Here is a 19,775-nt window from a genome sequence, read left to right as displayed (position 1 = left end):
GGGCAGCTCCTTTCCTCGTGACCCCCGCTGTTTGGTGGGACAAAACTCGGAAAAGGAATGAACACTGATGGGTGCTACGGACCCTGGAGTTCTCCTCTATCTCCCAGGCTGTGGCCGCAATGGTCTCCACGAGCTCAGCCACGTCCATGTCCTCGCTCGCCATGCCAACATAAAGGCAGCTCTTCATGCTCTTATACTCAGGGCCTGCAAAGGAAATGAGACAAACTTGGGTTCCCAAGTCCTCTGTCATGGGTGAGACGTGGACCTGCTCTCCTGTCCAGTGGCCTGGCCACACACAAAGGGGTCTCCTCCACGGAGATTCTAAGGACAGAGAGAAAGGCCTGGCAAGGCTGCAGAAGGGGAGTGAGGTCTCAGAACCGCACCTTCGCCCGGAACTCAGCCGGAGAGATGCTAACCCTCCAAGAGATAAGCCATCTTCTTTAAAGCCAGTTAGCAAATGTCCTTCCAAACCTCACAGCTGACTTATAAAAGTAATTACCTATTTTAAATGTTAGGTCAGATTCCAGTTCATTTAACTTTTTCAGGAGTCCAGCGTGGACTTTTTCCCCTTCAGGATCTGATTTCAAGCTGCTCTTATCATCATTAGCATGTTCATACCTAAAATAACATCAAACGACAGCATTTCAGCCTGAAAGATCAATGTCTCTTCTGATACAGGATTAGGGGTGGAGTAGAAACCTCTAGATATTAGCAAGACAATGGAGTGGAACCAGTGGGCAAAAGAGCTACTCCGAGTGTCTCCAGACCAAACTTTCAGGAAGGCCACAGGTGTATAGATTGCCAGGAGTAAAGAGAAAGTCACAGGAAAGCCTTTTTTTTTTTTTTTTTTTTTTTTTTTTTTTTTTTTTTTGAGGCAGGGTCTCACTCGGTGGCCCAGGCTAGAGTGCAGTGGCATGATCTTGACTCACTGCAACCTCCACTTCCTGGGCTCAGTTGATCCTCCCATCTAAGCTTCCCGAGTAGCTGGGACTACAGGTGTATGCCACCACCCCTGGCTAACTTTTGTAATTTTGTAGAGATGGGGTTTCGCCATGTTGTCCAGGCTGGTCTCAAGCTCCTGACCTCAAGCGATCTATCCTCCTGTCGGCCTCCCAAAGTGCTGGGATTACAGGCATGAGCCACCATGCGCAGCCGAAAGCCTAAGTCTTTAGTTCCATGCAAGGTCTGGAAGTCTCATGTGCAATACAAAAAGAGGTTTGCCTCACCTCTGAAGGCGAGAGAAAGCAGCCACAGGACTGCACCCACTGAATGACAAAGGACAGGGGAGTTCTCTCTCCCCAAGAGCTGGGTTTTCTCTTACTGATTTGCAATTCTCTATATGCCCTGGATAGTAACCATTGTCAGTGATCTGTACCTGTCTGCATCTTCTCCTGGGTAGCTGAGAGTCGGCACATACAGGCAGGACATTCAGCAACTCCCCTCCCTGAGTGCCATGGTGGGCCAAATCACCTGCTTGCACTGTGCTTTTGTAAATGCCCAGAAAACTGAGTTGCATTTTTGTTAAGTATATTGTGACTACACAGTCATCTTGGATTTCTAAGGTGGTTCACAAAATGACCCACCCGTGTTCTTCATACAGAAAAATCTCTAACATCAAGTGGCAGGCCAAGACTTTACCTGACAACCCCTATTCCAGGCCAGTTAGGGTCATCAACATATAGGAGACCTGCCGTTGCTTCCACTTCCTGCTTGAACTCTTCACGCAACTGGAGCGTAGAGCTCAGCACTGGCAGTTTGCTTTCTATGCAGGCTACGAGCTGATCCACATCCTCTCCCCGCGTTCCTAAAACTGAAGATGTTCACAAAATGTCAGAGAAATGCTCACGAGATGGCCAATGACAAGAGGGCAGGGCTCTCTCTTCCACTACCGGGAAGGTCAAAAGCTTGAGGTACTCCAGTTACCTGGAGCCGTGGAGATTTAAAAACAAAGGCACTCAACCCAGACATGGAACAATTAGGGTTAGAAACGACACAGCTGGCTGTAGCAGGCGTGGAGTGTTTCCCTCACAGATGTGGCCCACAATGACACACTCCAGTGTTAGAAATCACTCTTCCCACAGCAAGCCTACTTCAGGCAGGCTGGAGACATCACACCACGGGTTCAGCATAAAAAGCCAGCCACAGACTCTATACATTCCTATGACGGAGAGAAAGGGAAGTACTGTGGTGGGCTGGTGTCCCCACAGGAACGGCAGGGAGATGGGGACAGTGCCGGACCTCAGGGCTCACTGGCTTACTTTTGCAGTGTTAGAGACTAAGCCTGTAGAGCTGTGGCCAGGCAATCCTTATAGTGGCCAGTGCTTTGGGAAGCTGAGGCAGGAGGATCACTTAAGGCCAGGAGTTTAAGAGCAGCCTGGGTGACATAGTGAGACCACGTCTCTATGAAAAATTAAAAAAAAAAAAAAAAAAAAATAGATGTGGTGGTGCTCGCCTGTAGTCCCAACTCCTTGGGAGGCTGAGGCAGGGGACTGCTTGAGCCCAGGAGGTCGAGGTTGCAGTGAGCTATAGTCAAGACATTGCATTCCAGCCTGGGTGACAAATGAGACCTTGTTTCTAAAAAAAATAATAAAAACCAAAGCACAGACCCCCAGGCTTCATTCCAGACTCTCTGGAGGTGGGCAGCCACTGGTGTGTGTAAAGCTCTAGGTGACTGTCACGTGCAGTGGGGAGTGAGAACCCTTGCAGTGGGAAACCGAAGATCACAAGATATCAAAATACAGGAATTCCGGCCTGGCCAACATGGCAAAACCCCGTTTCTACAAAAAATGCAAAAACTAGTCCAGCGTGGTGGCTCGTGCCTGTGGTCCCAACTCCTCGGGGACTGACGTGGGAAGATCATTTGAGCCCAGGAGGTCAAGGCTGCAGTGAGCCATGGTCGCACCACTGCACTCCAGCCTGGGTGACAGAGCAAGACCCTGACTCAACAGCAACAAAAAAGGAATTCAGGTGGTGACTTTTTTTTTGAGACGGAGTCTCCTCTGTCGCCCAGGCTGAAGTGTAGTGGCGTAGTCTCTGCTTCCTGGGTTCAAGTGATTCTCCTGCCTCAGCCTCCCAAGTAGCTGGGACTATAGGCGTGTACTACCAGGCCTGGCTAAATTTTTGTATTTGTAGTAGAGACAGGGTTTCACCATGTTGGCCAGGCTGGTGTCGAACTCCTGACCTCAGATGATCCGCCTGCCTTGGCCTCCCAAAGTGCTGGGATTACAGGCGTGAGCCACCAAGCCAGCCAATTCAGGTGACTTCTGAATTCTCATTCTGATTCTGATAAGTTACATGGGAATGCTAATCTACCTAAATTTAGCCCAAAAGAAAAGAAAATGCCCCTCCAAAAAGAGATGCTAATGACTCCAGGAGAACGGAGTATCATAAGCGCAAGCCAATCCACCCAGCAGCCCCAGAACAAGAGCAAGGGATGTGCGAGCCTGGTTACCTGCTGCCGTCATCAAAGGGCTGAACCGCACACAAGTGCCCTCGGCTTCCAGATCCATGACCGTGAGGCCACTCGCAGGCACCAGCTGCTTCAGCTGTTCTCCCAGCTGTGAGGAGGACAAAATGAACACCCTCCTGTCACGAGGGACTCAGAAGTCTTCAGGACCCACCCTCATCCCCTCAGCCCCAGACCAAAGAGGCTCCCAGAGAACTGGTTCCTTCTCATCTTTTGACTGTCTCTGAATACTTAGAGCAGCTTTTTTAAAACAGTAAATTTTGTTTTTTTCTTATTAATACGAGTTCATCGTAGAAAAATTTAGGAAATACAGGTAAACAAAAAGAAAAAAAAATAACAATGACCCACAACACATTACTAAGCGACACCCACTGCTGACATGTGGTCTACCCCCAGTGTCACTTCTCTGAGTGGCAGGTGGGGTGTTGTAGTTGTTGCCATAAAACAGGCTACTCGACACTGCTTAGTAACCTGCACTGATGCATTTCATTTATGATGACCAGTTCCCTTCTGCGTGAGACATTCAGCTCTATGGTCTCTCACAGCTGTGCTGAGCCCCAGCATGGGTGTACCAGGACTTACCCGCCAACCCTGCTAGGCTGGGCGTGTCCAGCATTGGCTAGGACCGTTGCTGACGCCATCCCACACTGTTCACAACACGCTTCAGACTCAAATCCTAGAGTTACTATCCAGTGCCCAAAAAGCTACCGAAGCGCAGGCCTGGCTTCACACTGCCAGCCGCAGATGCTCGGCAGACTCTGCCTGGGGCTCCCGGCCGTGCTGCCCGGGCTCACCAGAACCCACCGCAGCTGCCCTGCAGCCCACATTGTGCCTGTTATCTCACAGCCTTATACGGCAGCAAGGAAAGTGAGGGAGCAATGCCGGAAGGACTTGCCAGAGGTGACCCAGCTCGTGAGGCGGTAACAGAACGGGGAACAGAACCCCAGAGCAGGCCCAGCACTGGCAGGGCGGCTCCTCCTGTGGGCCTCAGTTCCCATACGGGAGCGTGCGTCACCCTCACCAGCAGGTGGGGTGGTGATGGGCTAGGACCTGAAAGGAAAGGCAGGCAACTGCCATTCTCACCCAGCGATTCAGCGCGTCACACGAGTGCCTCTCCCGGCCAACTGCCAAAGGTGTCATGGTGGGTACTGGGACAGCTTTAAATACCGGATCTGACACCAAAACACAGAAAGGCAGTCACTCCCAGAAACACAGCTGACCAGAAACACCCTCCCAACCCCACTTCATTCCCATCCCAATATTAGCCCGAGGGCACTGCCTCGTATTACTGAATTCTCATGTATTATCTGACACAAGGGCTACGTTTCTTTTTCCTCATGATCTATGTGACACTTGAATACATTCACATAAAACAGAATGATTAATTTCATTTTTGAAAAGGTTTGCTTTCAAGGGATTTCAAGAGGAAACAGCAGTTGTTGTAAGTGAGTAACCAGTCTCCCAAGCACCGTGTGAGGTCTGTGAGTGCCACGATCATCCAACTAGGCCTCACAGTGGGTGCCAACCCATGCCAGGCACAGAGCCCAACACTTGAGACAGAAGGCAGGTAAGGTTTCTGTCATCTTGGAGCTTACATTTTAGTTGAGGAAATGGACCATAAAGACAGAAAATCACTCCATGTGGTTGTTAGTGTCACGAGAGAAGCTGGGGGCTCTGACAGAAAATGATGGAGTCCCTCAGGCAGGATAGGCAGGGGAGGCTCTCTGAGGAGGGGGATACTTAGTAGAGACCAAAATGGTGAGGAGGAGCTGGCACCAGAAGGGAGAAATGTGTGTGAGGCAGAGGGAACACCGAGTGTTACGCCCGCGCAGTAGGAAAGGGCAGTGTTCCTGCAGCGCGGAAAAGACTGGTCTGACTGAGGCACAATGAACGAGAGGGAGAGTGGAAGGGGGGAAGGCAGAGGGGAAGTTGGGGCAGAGTGTGCAGGCCTCATGGGGCGTGGGAAAGCCTGGCCTTTGTTCCACTGAAACGGTAAGATACCCTTGGGCTCTGGGCAGGGAAGTGACACTGATACAGGAGTGCTGGGAAGGGAAGAGCGGGGTCCTTTTAAATGACACAGAAACAGGGAAGGGAAGTGCTGGGGAGAGAAAGGCCGGTCCCTGGCTAGGACTCCACCCCACGGACCTACGTGAGGACAGGCACTCCTGCCTTCCCCTACATGTTGCATTTCCCAAGACCACCCTGGCCCGCCACACCACCATCCTGGGCCTATAAAGACCCTAGTGGGCAGACCAAAGTGGCCGGATGGCAAGAGGAACACATTGGTGGAAAAAAGACACAAGGGGCTGGTCATCGAGAGCAGGCCGGCAGAAGAGCACCCTGACCGGCAAGCCAGCAGGCCATCGGCCAGCGGGATGAGGTGGAGTTCGGCCAGGGCCGCTGACTGGCCCAACTCCAAGGGAAAACGATCTCCCTTCTGGCTCCCCCATTGGCGGAGAGCTACTTCCATTCAATAAACCTTGCACTCATTCTCCAAGCCCACGTGTGATCGTGTGATCCCATTCTTCCAGTACACCAAGGCAAGAACCTGGGATACATTAATCCCTCTGTCCTTGTGATAAGGAAGGGGGTCTAACTGAGCTAAAACAAGCTGCCTACAGACGACTAAATTAAAAGAGCACACTGTAACACATACCCACTGGGGCCTTAGGAGCTCTAAAATATTCACCCCTAGATGCTGCCATGGGGTCGGAGCCCCACAGCCTGCCTGTCTGTATGCTCTCCTAGAGGTCTGAGCAGCAGCGGGGCACTGAAGAAGTGAGCCGCACCCCCATCACGTGCCCCGTGAGGGGGACAAGGGAACCTTTCCAGTTTCAACACCATGTAACTTCCACTTATAACCCTCACTCTGCCAGGTGGAGAATGGTCTGGAATGGGTTGTGTAGAACGTATGAAAGTCAGAGATCAGTTGAGAGGGGACAATGGCCATCCAGGTAAAAAAATAATGGTGCTCTGGACTAGACTGGTGGCACTTGGGACATTCTTTAAAGATACAGATTCCTGGGTACAACCTACTGACTCAAAATATGTGGGAAGTAAGGCCCACAAATCTTTATGTTCAAGCAACTCTTTCTCAGCCATTCCAGCACTGGTCCAGGGACTGGCATTTGGGAACCCCTGGTTTAATCACCGCAAACTATCAGCAAAATGCTAAGGCATTTCGGACTGAAGTTTTCATGAACATTATTACATTTTTCTGAAATGCTGACTGAAGATTTTTCGCAATAAAAATATTTTGAACTATTTAACTTGGAATGGTATCAAATTCAAAGCCTTTAACACAGATATGAAAATAACCCTCTTTTAAAATTCACTGACCTGAGTCTGGTAATTCCTGGAAAAATCTGAACACCACTACTGGGGAGCTGAGCTCATCTTCCACCTGGAAGAATGGAAGTCTCATATCACCAAGTAATATTAAACTCCAGACACCTTCAAAATGAAATGCTGAGTTCAAAAACTCGCTTAGAGATGCTCTATTTGTAAATAAACACGCTAAAAAGTTCAGAGATTAATTTCAGTTGCTAGAAAAACAAAAATCAAATGTTCAGTAAAATTTTCAAAAATAACTATGAGCCAGCCCCTGAAAGCACACTGTGAATTATAAGATATCTGACACTGGTACAATGAAATTAAAGCATGGGGAAATTTTAATAAGGGATAAACATAGGTCTAACATTAAAGATTCAAATCAGTAAGAAGCAGTGAAATTAGACTCAGTGCTGAGAGAGCCCATGCTTTCAAGAATCCCAGAAATTATGCAAGATTTATTGAAACTTAAAACTTTTTTTTAGAGATGGGGTCTTGCTATGTTGTCCAGGCTGGTCTTGAACTCTTGGCCTCAATTAATCCTCCTACTTTGGCTTTCCAAGTGTTGGGATTACAGGCGTGAGACACTGTGCCTGGCCAACTACAAGTTTTTATACTCACAGGAAAAAAGAGGGGGAAACAAGTACTTTCTTCCCCTTTGTAAAACTTTTGGAACAAGATGCAAGTCCTGCTGGAGATGTAGACAAGCACAGCTGAGAAGTGGATGTGTGTATTTTCTAATATATTTACTTATTATTAAAGACAGGCCACAGACGACTAACTTCATTAGTGGGTTTCCTAACAGTTGAAGACATCCACTGCATTATGTATTATGATAATCCAGCAGTGAGTTCCTGTTCTGCATCAAACAGTATACCCTGACCTGGTCAAGCCATGGGGTCAGGGTACCATAAGCAGCCATGTCCTTGGCCGGCTCTGTGGTACTACAGGGGCGTGTGGGCGGTCCTGGGGGAGAAGATCTCTAAGCATCCAACAATCCCAGAACTACAGCTCTAGTCATAAAACTTCTGTTCCAAGGCTCTTTGAGTGTGATGACTCACTGGTAGGGCCTCAACAGGAAATGCTAACTTGGAAAGGCAAGAAGCAGCGGCCCAAGATCTTTTCTACTAACTTTTCAAAGGACCGTGTGGACAGGATTCAGATCAAGCAGGATGCGAACTCAAATCTGCCAGTTATTTACGGGGCCAGTCCTGTGCTAAGTGCCTTCACATCCATCATCTTTCACTTACACAAATAAAACATGTGATACTTTTAAAGGTATGGCGGCAGCGGGGCGGGGGGGTTGCTTCATATTTAAATAGGGGGGCAAGTTCAATAAGCAAGTAGGAACAAAAAGGCAACAAAATAATCCACCCATTCTCCCATCCTCAGCTAGGAGATGGCAGAGTGAGGTGAGTGCCAAGACTTCTATGAATATTATGATCATCTTTTCTTTCTTTGAACTCAGTGGTCTCAAATGTCAATGTGTGTGAGAAATACTACACAGGGTTAGAGACACTCCTGGTTCTACCAACGTGATAGACTGAGTGGATACTGAAGCTGTCAATTCTGAATATCTGAAATACTGGATTAAATATAACTAAGAACCAAAAAAAGGTTAAACCATGGCTGGGCTCACACACACAAAAACGTGAATCCACACAGAGGAAACAGAAAGACGACTGTCAGCTGAGTGGCAGGGGATGGGGGCATGTCTGGGGCCTGGCACTGGGCTTTCAGGGCTAGGGTCTTGGGTGTTAATGCCCAGGTGAGTGGTGAGTCTGTATAAGGCCTTTACAAAGCTTCTATAGGAAAGACAAACAGATCTGATTTCAGATAGTAATAAGAGTGATGAAGACGACCCAAGGGATGGAGTGACATCTGACGGTGGGAGGGTATCTTAGGGTGGTCAGGAAAGGCCTTTCTGAAGAGGTGAGATTTGAATTAAGATCTGAAAGGTAAGAAACCAGCCATTAGAAGAATTGAGGCTGGGGAGGCTGGGCGCGGCTCACATCTGTAATCCCAGCACTTTGGGAGGCTGAGGCGGGAGGATCATGGGGTCAGGAGTTCAAGACCAGCCTGGCCAACATGGTGAAACCCCGTCTCTACTAAAAATACAGAAATTAGTGGGCATGGTGGCGTGTGCCTGTAATTCCAGCTACTTGGGAGGCTGAGGCAGGAGAACTGCTTGAGCAGGGAGCCAGGAAGCGGAGGTTGCAGTGAGCCGAGATCGTGCCACTGCACTCCAGCCTGGGCTACAGAGCGCGACTCCATCACAAAAAAAATAAAAAGAATTGGGGGTGAGGGGGTGGGAAACGGTGTTTCCAGGCAGAGAGAACAGCATGTACATAGGAGACTGTTGGGAGGGTTAAATGAAATAACGCATGTAAAGTACTTAATACCATGCATGCATTTCACAAGCAGCACCTGGGACGGTGGTGATGACGGTGATGACAACAATGACTCAGACCATAACACCTCATGGTGTTAGCCAATTACTGTATCCTCTACTGAGAAAACAGCCATTGGAAGAAGGGACAGAGCAGGCTTTCTGCCTGGGCCAGCGTGGCCTACAGAGATGCTCCAAAACAACTGGTGATTAGCACCAATGGGTCCCCCGATTTGAGAATGAGGGAGCAGCGATGACTGAGGAAAAGCTGAGTGCGCTCAGCATGGCAGGGGCAGGAAAGCAGACAGGCCCAGCACTGCCTGGATTCCTAACAGCTTGTTCAAGCGAGGCCATAATTTGCTTCTCTGTTTGCAATCAGAGGAGTCCAACCAACATACTTTGACAGTGGAGCTCACAGGCCTGGAAAGAAAATGACTCAATGTCACAGGGTCACCCTGTGGCACTGCTCAGAGTAGGGCCCAGGCCTCTGAACTTAGATTCATGCCTTCTGCTTTTCCAGTGGTCCACTTCCTCGTCCAAGGCTAGAATCCCCCACCGAGCTAGAACTCGGGTCAACTGGCTCCAGACTCCCACTCAGAAGGCAGAGTAGACACACTCCCTTCAACAAAACCATGTATTTTTTTTCTTCCTTGAGACAGGGTGTCTGTCACCCAGGCTGGAGTGCAGTGGCACAATCTCGGCTCACTGCAACCTCTGCCTCCCGGGTTCAAGCAATTCTTTCACCTCAGCCTCCCCAGTAGCTGGGACTACAGGTCTGTGCCACCACGCTCGGCTACTTTTTGTATTTAAACCAAACCATGTTCTAAAAGAAAAATAAACTCTACTGACTTGAACCCCAAATACGCTCAAATGTTAGTTGTAAACTTAAGCATACCTTGCAGAATTGTCAAAGAAACACTCAGTGAACCTATTTAAATCAGAATTTGACATATATTTCCTGAAGTTCTAAAATACAATGAAGCGAAACACAAAAACAATCAAACCTGAACTGATCCTCATTCTCTCCTAAATCCTTATTTCCTTGTCTAGTTATGCCTAGGGAGCAATCTCTGTTGGATTCACTTCAGGAAGGTATCAGAAGACAAGAGCAGGGCCATTTCCTTTTCCCTTTCTCCCGCTTCATGCAAATGAAAACTGATGGCAGAAGGTTTCAGAAAGAGAAGCCCAAAGCATTCTGAGGCACACAGTGAGTTTTCATTTTGGGAAGATGAGTGTGCCCAAGGCCTTGGGCAGCTGAAGTCAATGGTGTTTATCTTCGTGCAATTCTGAACTTTAACACAATAAATAAAGTCTATGAAAAGCACCGTAGGAATTAAACATTGTATGGTTCAAATTTCTTCGCTTCAGGCTCACTGTATAAATATAGGCAGTTTGTTGTTGTTGTTTTCACTGGAGCTGACACAATTCCACTGAAATGTGGAGAAAATCATTCTAAAGTTCTAAAATCATTCTAAGTTGCCGAAGTTTAAAAAAAAGTTATGTTTTGAAAACATATGAAATTATATACTATACCAAGATTTTGATGTAATTCACTTTCTTCAAACTTTCCTGCAACCGTTGACTCTGCAAATGACAAAAAATAGCATGTGTAATCAAACGGACACGGATATGCAGAAGTGGTTTTCACCAGGGGCTGTGGAGGTCTGTGAACATGGATATCAGGCAAAGTCACCTGCGACTTGGTGGTTTCTAAGTTCAGCCACCCATTTTTGTATTTCAACATCTGTAAATATTCACCAATCTTTCATTTAAAAGTTATATTAGTAATTCAAGAAAAGCAGTTTCTAATAAGACACAGAAATCTGTAGTATTTGCAATGTAAGTCTGTCTTTCATTCAAAAGCTACTGAGTATAATTAAACACGTGCAAGGCACAGTACCGAACACTGGGGGAGACCAATGACAAATGAGAGGACACAGCGCACTCAAGAGCTGGTGATAAGAGCACGATGCTGCCACTTACCACCTGCAGGACTACGGGTAAGTCACTTCATCTGCCAGTCACCAGCTATTTAAGCTGTCTGTGCTTCAGTTCCCTCAATCATAAAATGGGGAGGACAGTATGTATCTCGCTAAGCTGTGAGGATTAAATGAGTTGATATGCAATACAGCAAGTGCTTAGGAAGGCGGTCTAGAATGTAGTGTCACTAGACTAATGTCTCAATCCCAGGTCCCTCATCACTAATCGTATCTAACTCATGGGATTGGAGTACATTCATTAAACAGACACTCACTGAGTACTGGACAGTAGAAAGCCCCTCAAGAAATTCCTTTTTTTCTTCAAGAAAATTAAATCTGAATACACTGTCATGAGTGGAACTTACATTCTAGTGAAGCTGCAGGATCAAATGAGATGATGCATGAAAGTACTTCGTGGTGCCTGACACTGAGGTGTCAATAACTACTGAAGAAGAGAAACAAGAGAAGGAAGAGGAGGATGAGGAGGCGAATGCTGATTTGCGCTCTCAGGAAATGTACGCTCCACTGGGGACTCTAAGGCATGGCTATATACAGATGACCATGTCTGCTAAATGTCCATGCAGTTTAACACATGCATTTAGCCCGTGAGTCGGCAGCAGGACAGCATTCAATTCCTCAGAAACATACGGTTCTGCCTGCAGGAAGATGCCAGAGCTGTGCTGACCTCAAGGGTTTGGTAGTTAATGGCATCATTCTGCACTCATAGCCAAGGGGAACTGAAAAAATCTCCGAGTGCCTAAACCGTCTCTAAATTAAGTTATTAAGGCTTCTCTTTCCTAAGAACCACATCTCAAGAAGTGAGTTAACAGCACAGTGAGACACTTTTCAAAAAATGCACCGCTTCTGTAAACATAATGAGCATCCATCTTTTTTCTTTTCTTTTTTTGAGACAGGGTCCTACTCTGTCGCCTAGGCTGGAGTGCAGTAGTGCTATTTGGGCTCACTGCAACCTTGACCTCCTGGGCTCAAGTGATCTTCCCACCTCAGCCTCCTGAGTAGCTGGGATCACAGTTTTGCGCCAATACATCTGGCTAATTTTTGTATTTTTTGTAGAGACAAGATTTCGCCATGTTGCCCAGGCTGGTCTTGAACTCTGGGGCTTCAGTGATCCACCTGCCCGGGCCTCCCAAAGTGCTAGGATTAGAGGCATGAGCCACCGCACCCGGCCCACAGCACAAATCTTAAAACTACTGAACTATCCTAACATATGATGAACAAAGGGACTACTCCTAGAGCACTATGAAAATACTTGTTTTTCGTGTGTGTGTGTGTGTGTGTGTGTTTTTTTTAGATGGAGTCACCCAGCCTGAAGTGCAGTGGCACGACCTTGGCTAACTGCAACCTTCACCTCCTAAGTTCGAGCAATTCTCCCTGCCTCAGCCTCCTGAGTAGCTGGGACTACAGGCGCCTGCCACCATGCCTGGCTAATTTTTGTATATTTAGTAGAGACGGGGGGTCTCACCATGTTGGCCAGGCCAGTCTCAAACTCCTGACCTCAGGTGATCCGCCCACCTCAGCCTCCCAAAGTGCTGGGATTACAGGTGTGAGCCACCGCACCCGGCCACCTATTTTTCTTAAATATAGAAATGATACTTAAGAAAGTGCCAACTCCCCAAGAATATATTTAAAACAAAGATTTCAACCCACGTGCATAATTTACTATATGAACAGACACTACAGAAAGAGCTCTCCTGTATTCATTCCTTAAGCCATCCTGGCAATCCTGTGTCATACATATATTTCACAGGTAAGAAAACGGTGACGCACTTCTGAGCTTAGGTAGGGCTCAGCTCTAACCCTGAGTAAATATGACCTTGGTTTTTTTTTTTCTTTTTCTTTTTTTTGAGATGGAGTCTCGCTCTCTCACCCACGCTGGAGTGCAGCAGCGCGATCTCGGCTCACTGCAAGCTCCACCTCCCGGGTTCACGCCATTCTCCTGCCTCAGCCTCCCAAGCAGCTGGGACTACAGGTGCCCGCCACCACACTCGGCTAATTTTTTGTATTTTTAGTAGAGACGGGGTTTCACCATGTTAGCCAGGATGGTCTCGATCTCCTGACCTCGTGATCCGCCCGCTTCAGCCTCCCAAAGTGCTGGGATTACAGGCGTGAGCCACCGCGCCTGGCCTGTTTTTTTGCTTTCTAAATGCTACAATCTGAATATTTATGTCCCCACAAAATTCCTTTGTTGAAACCTAATCCCAAATGAGTTGAGGCCTTTGGGAGGTGATTAGGGCATGAGGATGGAACCCTCATGAACAGGATTAGTGACCTTCTGAAAGAGGCTCAAGGGACTGTGTTCACCCCTTCTGCCATGTGAGGCCACATGCAAGGTACTATCTATGAGGAACGGGCCCTCACCAGACACGGAATCTCCTGGCACCTTGATCTGAGACTTCTCACGTCCAGAACTGTAAGCAATAAATGTCTGTTGTTTATAAGTTACCCAGTCTAAGGTATTTTGTTATAGAAGATTGGTCTAAAACACTGAAATATAGCATAATTATGTATTTTTCACAATTAGAACACATTTAAAACGAAGAGAGAATTAGAATTGTCCCCAAGAGCCCTGCAATTTGGGAACCCAAGCCAGCTGGTTTTCAAAATATCCATGCCCTCCACAATCACCCTGTAACCTTCCCATTCCTTCGCCATAGTCAGTCAATTAAGGGGAACATTTGCTCCCCACCCCTCCACCTTTTGCACCCTTCTCCACTCCTCAGAAGTCATCTGTGACTTCTTTTCTGATCCCATGCTGACAATGGTGTTCCTTTTCATCTGATTTCATCGGCACACAAATGCTGGGACAGACAACCCAGCACTTTCTCCCAGAACTCTGAACAAGAAAGATTTACATGCAGGGCAGTTAGTCACTGGCTCACAAGACAGTCAATCCAGACAACAACATTCTGGACGGAAGGTACAGAAATGAGACGTTTTTCTATCTCTGCTGTGGCCAAAGAGTCTTTCATTTAAATGTCAGGCTTCTACTCACCAGTTGACAGGCATGCTTGATCCTCTCCACAATCCCATCAAGTCCCAAGTATTGTAAAGACAACCACAGAGGCAGGGCACGGAGTTTGTCTGCGGGCTTATTTGATGTAAGACCAGCAACTAAAGTCTAAAAAAGCCAAAAGAGGTTTATTAATCAAAACCATTGCAATCTCATAATAGAACTAACCACCTACCATTTGCTACCACTTAGTATGGGCTAGATGCCATACTAGTCACTTGGCTTACATTTTCCATTTGATCTTTCAACAACTCTTAAGAGCTAAGTATTCCAGGTAACTTCACTCAGAGACCTCGGTTTGTCCAAGGGTTCACAGCTCAGGAGTGGCAATGCCAGGAAAAGCCAGTAGAAAACCCAGATGGGTCACATCCCAGAACCTAGGAGACTCCCCACTTCGAAAGTAGCTCTGAGCATCCTCAAACACCTGGCCATTATTAGCTGAGCAAGACAGCAGACAGTGTTTTAGCAGAAATCACTTAAACCTTATTTTGCATGCTGACCTATATTATCAAGAACCACACTATTTTTTTTTTTCTTTTTTGTGACAGGATTTTGTTTTCACTCTGTCACCCAGGCTGGAGTGCAGTGGTGTGATCATAGCTCACTGCAGCCTTGATCTCCAGGGCTCATTAGCCTCCTGAGTAGCTGGGACTACAGGCTCACACCACCATGCCTAGCTAATTCTTTAGTATTTTTCTATAGAGATGGGGTTTCGCCGTGTTGCCCAGGCTGGTCTCAAATTCCTGGGCTCAAACCATCTGCCTGCCTCAGCCTCCCAAAGTGCTGGGATTACAGGCATGAGCCACCACGCCTGGCCCACAACTACAATTAAAAAAAAAAAAATGTGGTCGGGTGCAGTGGCTCACACCTGTAATCCCAGCACTTTGGGAGGCTGAGGCAGGCAGATCACTTGAGATCGGGAGTTCAAGACCAGCCTGACCAACATGGTAAAATCCTCTCTCTACTAAAAATACAAAATAAGCCAGATGTGGTGGCACATGCCTGTAATCCCAGCTACTTGGGAGGCTGAGGCAAGAGAATCACTTGAACTCAGGAGGTGGAGGTTGCAGTGAGCCAAGATCATCTCACCATTACACTCCAGCCTGGGTGACAGAGGGAGACTCCGTATCAAAAAAAAAAAAAAAAAAAAAAAAGTTGCAACTTATTGGACAATGTGGATCAGGAGGCTTAAAATTCCCCCACTCAGTCATTCCACATCTGGGAACCTATTCTAAGGAAATAATTAGAAATACAGAAAGATGTTCACTGCTTCACTATTTCAGTAACAAAATCTGAAAACATCCTGCGAGTTCATAAATGGAGAATAATTAAATTGTGACAGAATATTAGGCAAACATAAAATGTCACTAAAAAAAGTCTCACAAGTTTCTCTTTTAAAAAATGAAATAGAAGTGAAATTATGGGTATTTTTCACTTTTTCCTTTATTTTTCTGTATTTTGCCCCCAAAGCCAATAATGTGTATTAGCCACACCCACTCCCTCCCCAGGGAGGGGAAACTGACCAAGGCAGGGTCATCGTGTTTATACAGTGTCACTGCAGGAACAGCTGGCAAACCCAGCCACGGGCCAGGAGTCATCGTCATGCTGTCGCATTTGGTTGCAGCCTACCAAAACAAGAACAACTCTTCATTAGATTACCAGAATACACAAACCCAACACCCTCCTCCGTTCATAAAAACTGTGAAGAGCTATGAGGGACTGAGTGATTTTAAATTCCTTCTTAAAAACACCAATATTCAGTAAATCAACAACATACCAGCACTGATGAGGAGACATAACCCAGAGCCAATGTTGCCAGATTCACACTGGAAGAAAAAACACCAGCCTAAGAACTAATTAATGTTGCTTATTCACTATGTACTTAAAAAAATAAAGGTTGTGCTGTTGCAAGTTGACACTTAAATATCTTTTTAATGTGTTATTAGCTTTTATAACAGCAACAGAAGATGTGCTTCACACAAATGAAGGAAAATCCTGAAAATGCACTTTAATAAAAATGTGTCTCAGGAACTAACCCTGCTCATTTAGTATAATGGGAGTATTATTCTCTTTCATGGATCTCACTTTCCAGTTATCATTCTTTACTTAGGGACCAAAAAGAAACCTCCCTGTATGATGTGGTGGATATGGGCTACTCTGGCTGCCCACATCGGTTCCCCCTGCTTCTCTTAATGGCCCTCCAACAGCCTTCTGGGGCGCCACCCCCATTTCCTCCAGCAGAACATGAGCTTTGTGGGGAGGAGACACCACTATCTGCTCCAGAGGAGGGCAAAGAACCTGAACTATCAGAGGATTACTTCTCGCTGGCCACAGTGGCTGGTTCAATATGAGACTTGTTAGGACTTCCAGCTGACCACGAAGCTGGAAAGAAGGCTGGAGTTTCTGCAGCTACTTTGCACTGTAACAGGAAGATCTGTCCAGAGAGAGAGGAAACCAAGCCCAGTGCCTGTAACTGGGGGAGCAGAGGTGGGAGTAAGACACTGAATTCTAGTTGGCGTCGTGCCTGAGGCAGTCCTGGCACTGCTCTTCGTAGTTATGTGAGCCAATAAGATCTCTTTCGGCTTAAGCCAATTTGGGTTATTTTGTGATCTGTGACCCAAAGAGCCCTTCGTGATAAATGTCACCAAAATGAGAGCCTGGATGTCCAGTCCTCATGAGGACTCTGCAGGCCCGAATGGAGCCACCAGCCTGACCTCCAGCTTACCCCTCCACATGAAGCCATATGCCATACTGCTCACAGAGTTCTTTCAATCTCCCAATCTTGTCTGTGTGTCCTACTGCTGCAGTTCCTAGGATAAAACAAATCAGGGCATTAAAAGGAACAAATGTTTTCTAAGGCTTTACACCTTAAGCACTTTTATACACACTATCGCCCTAGGAGGGAAGTGACTTATTATATCCCTATTTTATTGATATTTTCTTTGTGGAAGGACTTAAAATCAGTGTTTGCAAGTTGATTTATTACAAGCTTTGAAGAGCATGTAAACTCTATTACATGTATCTAACTGTGTTATTAAAATCTTTTATGTACTTATTTTCTATCCACTTGATCTCCTGACTCATGAGAAATATATTCAAATCTCCCACCAAGACTGTGGTTTGTCAATATATACTTGTGTTCCATCAGACTTTTCCTTTAGCTTTCCTTTATATATTTTAAGGTTATGTTCACAAGCACTCATAACTGTTATTTCTTTTTTTTTTTTTGAGACGGAGTCTCACTGTCGCCCAGGCTGGAGTGGCATGATCTCAGCTCTGCAGCCTCCACCTCCCAGGTTCAAGCGATTCTCCTTGCCTCAGCCTCCCAAGTAGCTGGGATTACAGGCACCTGCCACCACGCCCGGCTTATTTTTTTGTATTTTTGGTAGAGATGGGGTTTCACTATGTTGGCCAGGCTGGTCTCCAACTCCTGACCTCGTGATCCGCCTGCCTCAGCCTCCCAAAGTGCTGGGATTATAGGCATGAGCCACCATGCCCAGCAGGTATAACTGTTATTTCTTTTAGGAGATTACATCTTTCATCAATATGAAGTCTGTTTTATCCCACACTAATATTGCTATGGTACTTTCATTTTGTCAGCATTTGTCCAACATGAACTTTTCCACCTTATTTTATTGTCACTTCCTGGATTATTTTGATTTAGATATGCCCTTTATAAAAATCATATAGGTGGCCTCATGCCTACAATCCAAGCACTTTGGGGGCCAAGGCAGGTGGATCACGAGGTCAGGAGATCGAGACCATCCTGGCTAAAAAATACAAGAACAAAATTAGCCGGGCGTGGTGGTGGGCGTGAACCCGGGAGGCGGAGCTTGCTGTGAGCCGAGATCGTGCCACTGCACTCCAGTCTGGGTGACAGAGTGAGATTCCATCTCAAAAAACAAACACACAAAAAAAACCATACAGATGAATTTGTTTTTTTTCTACCCAGGTTCTTTGTAATACAGAACATGCATTCTGAAGCCAGCTTAAGCATATTAAGCACTTTTAGCCACTCCCTTGGTAATTGATTACACTATAGATTTTGCTGGGGAGATCCCTTTTCAGAGAGAGCTTAGGTAAAACGTGGAGTCAGGCATTCCCCCAACCATCTTAAATTTCCAGTTAGCAACAAGCCAACTAATAAGATCTCAAACCCTCACCAACGCCCTCAGCAAACACAGCTAAAGAAAGTGGTTCTTTTGTAAGGTCTATGCCAGGAAAATGGCTGAAAACTTTTTCCCCTCACACCTAAATCTACCTCAAATTTAAAAAAAAAAAAAAAAATCTTAACAGACACATTTAGTTTAGCTGAAACAAGATCAAACGTCAATGCATGGGCTGTGCCCCAGGCTCTTCCGGCAAAATAAAAGCGTACTGCTGTGTGCTAGTGCCTGGGTCGCATTCAGATTCTCTTTTTATATTTCTTGGCAACGTCTGGTGACCAAGCCTTGAGATGTGTCTTCTGGCACCTGCAACACAGTCACACTGGCAAGTCACTCAGTCACATGCAAACTGCAGCCCCTCAGTTTATCACGTGATTTATTATGGGTGAATTTGTGTTTTTAAACAACAATAAGGCAGGAAGTGATGGTTTTCCTGCTGGCAATAAAGTGAATACTTATGTGGTTTTTCTATTTTGTCTTTTTTTTTTTTTTTTTTTTTGAGACAGAGTCTTGCCCTGTTGCCCAGGCTGGAGTGCAGTGGTGCGATCTCGGCTCACTGCAAGCTCCACCTCCTGGGTTCAAGTTATTCTCCTGCCTCAGGCTCCTAAGTAGCTGGGATTACAGGCGCCCACCACCACAACCGGCTAATTTTTATATTTTTAGTAGAGACAGGGTTTCACCATTTTGGCCAGGCTGGTCTCGAACTCCTGACCTCAGGTGATCTTCCTGCCTTGACCTCTCAAAGTGCTGGGATTACAGGCATGAGCCACCATACCCGGCCTAAATAAGCAGTTTTACTGTAGTTTTTTTTTTTTTTTTTTTTTTTTTTTTTGAGACAGTCTCGCTCTGTCGTCCAGGCTAGAGTGCAGTGGTGTAATCTTGATTCACTGCAACCTCTGCCTCCCCAGGTTCAGGCGATTCTCCTGCCTCAGCCTCGAGTAGCTGGGACTACAGGTGCGCACCACCACAACTGGCTAATTTTTGTATTTTTAGTAGAGACGGGGTTTCACCATACTGGTCAGGCTGGTCTTGAATTCCTGACCTTGTGATCCACCTCCCTCAGCCTCCCAAAGTGCTGAGACTACAGGCATGAGCTGCCAAGCCCGGCCTACTGCAGTATGATTTACATGCAATAAAACTCACTCATGTAAGTATACAGTACAATGAGTTTTGACAAATATATAGAGCATGTAACCACCAATATAATCAAGATTTAGAATACTTCCACCAACCCCCAAATCCCGTCAACCCTACTATAATTACCCTTTCCCCGACTCCTCACTGGCCCTGGAAAATCCTGATCTGCTTCTGTCACTGTAGTTCTTTGCCTTTTTTTTTTTTTTTTTTTTTTTTTTTAAAACAGAGTCTCACTCTGTCACCCAGGCTGAAGTGCAGTGGCGCAGTCTCGGCTCAC

General features: G+C 46.4%; 1 protein-coding gene across 4 annotated transcripts in view; it reads right to left on the bottom strand.

Annotated features, from left to right (window-relative positions):
- Positions 1–19,775, bottom strand: part of PDXDC1 (pyridoxal dependent decarboxylase domain containing 1) — a 471,229-nt gene that overhangs the window by 5,182 nt on the left and 446,272 nt on the right. For 3 of the 4 annotated variants that reach the window (XM_050774086.1, XM_050774085.1, XM_050774084.1), the window contains 11 exons: positions 16,921–17,005; positions 15,973–16,021; positions 15,719–15,820; positions 14,178–14,303; positions 10,719–10,769; positions 6,806–6,869; positions 4,550–4,638; positions 3,452–3,557; positions 1,639–1,810; positions 500–618; positions 83–204 (listed from right to left, as the gene is read on the bottom strand). In XM_050774086.1, coding sequence (XP_050630043.1) covers positions 83–204; positions 500–618; positions 1,639–1,810; positions 3,452–3,557; positions 4,550–4,638; positions 6,806–6,869; positions 10,719–10,769; positions 14,178–14,303; positions 15,719–15,820; positions 15,973–16,021; positions 16,921–17,005 — 1,085 coding nt within the window. Of the gene's footprint in view, positions 1–82; positions 205–499; positions 619–1,634; positions 1,811–3,451; positions 3,558–4,549; positions 4,639–6,805; positions 6,870–10,718; positions 10,770–14,177; positions 14,304–15,718; positions 15,821–15,972; positions 16,022–16,920; positions 17,006–19,775 lie in introns of those variants that run through there. The other variant, XM_050774087.1, reaches the window with a different exon arrangement.

Source organism: Macaca thibetana, chromosome 20, assembly GCF_024542745.1.
Source record: "Macaca thibetana thibetana isolate TM-01 chromosome 20, ASM2454274v1, whole genome shotgun sequence".
NCBI lineage: Eukaryota > Metazoa > Chordata > Mammalia > Primates > Cercopithecidae > Macaca > Macaca thibetana.
The sequence above is the reverse complement of the archived record's forward strand: the minus strand, read 5'-3'. Positions and strand labels throughout refer to the sequence as shown.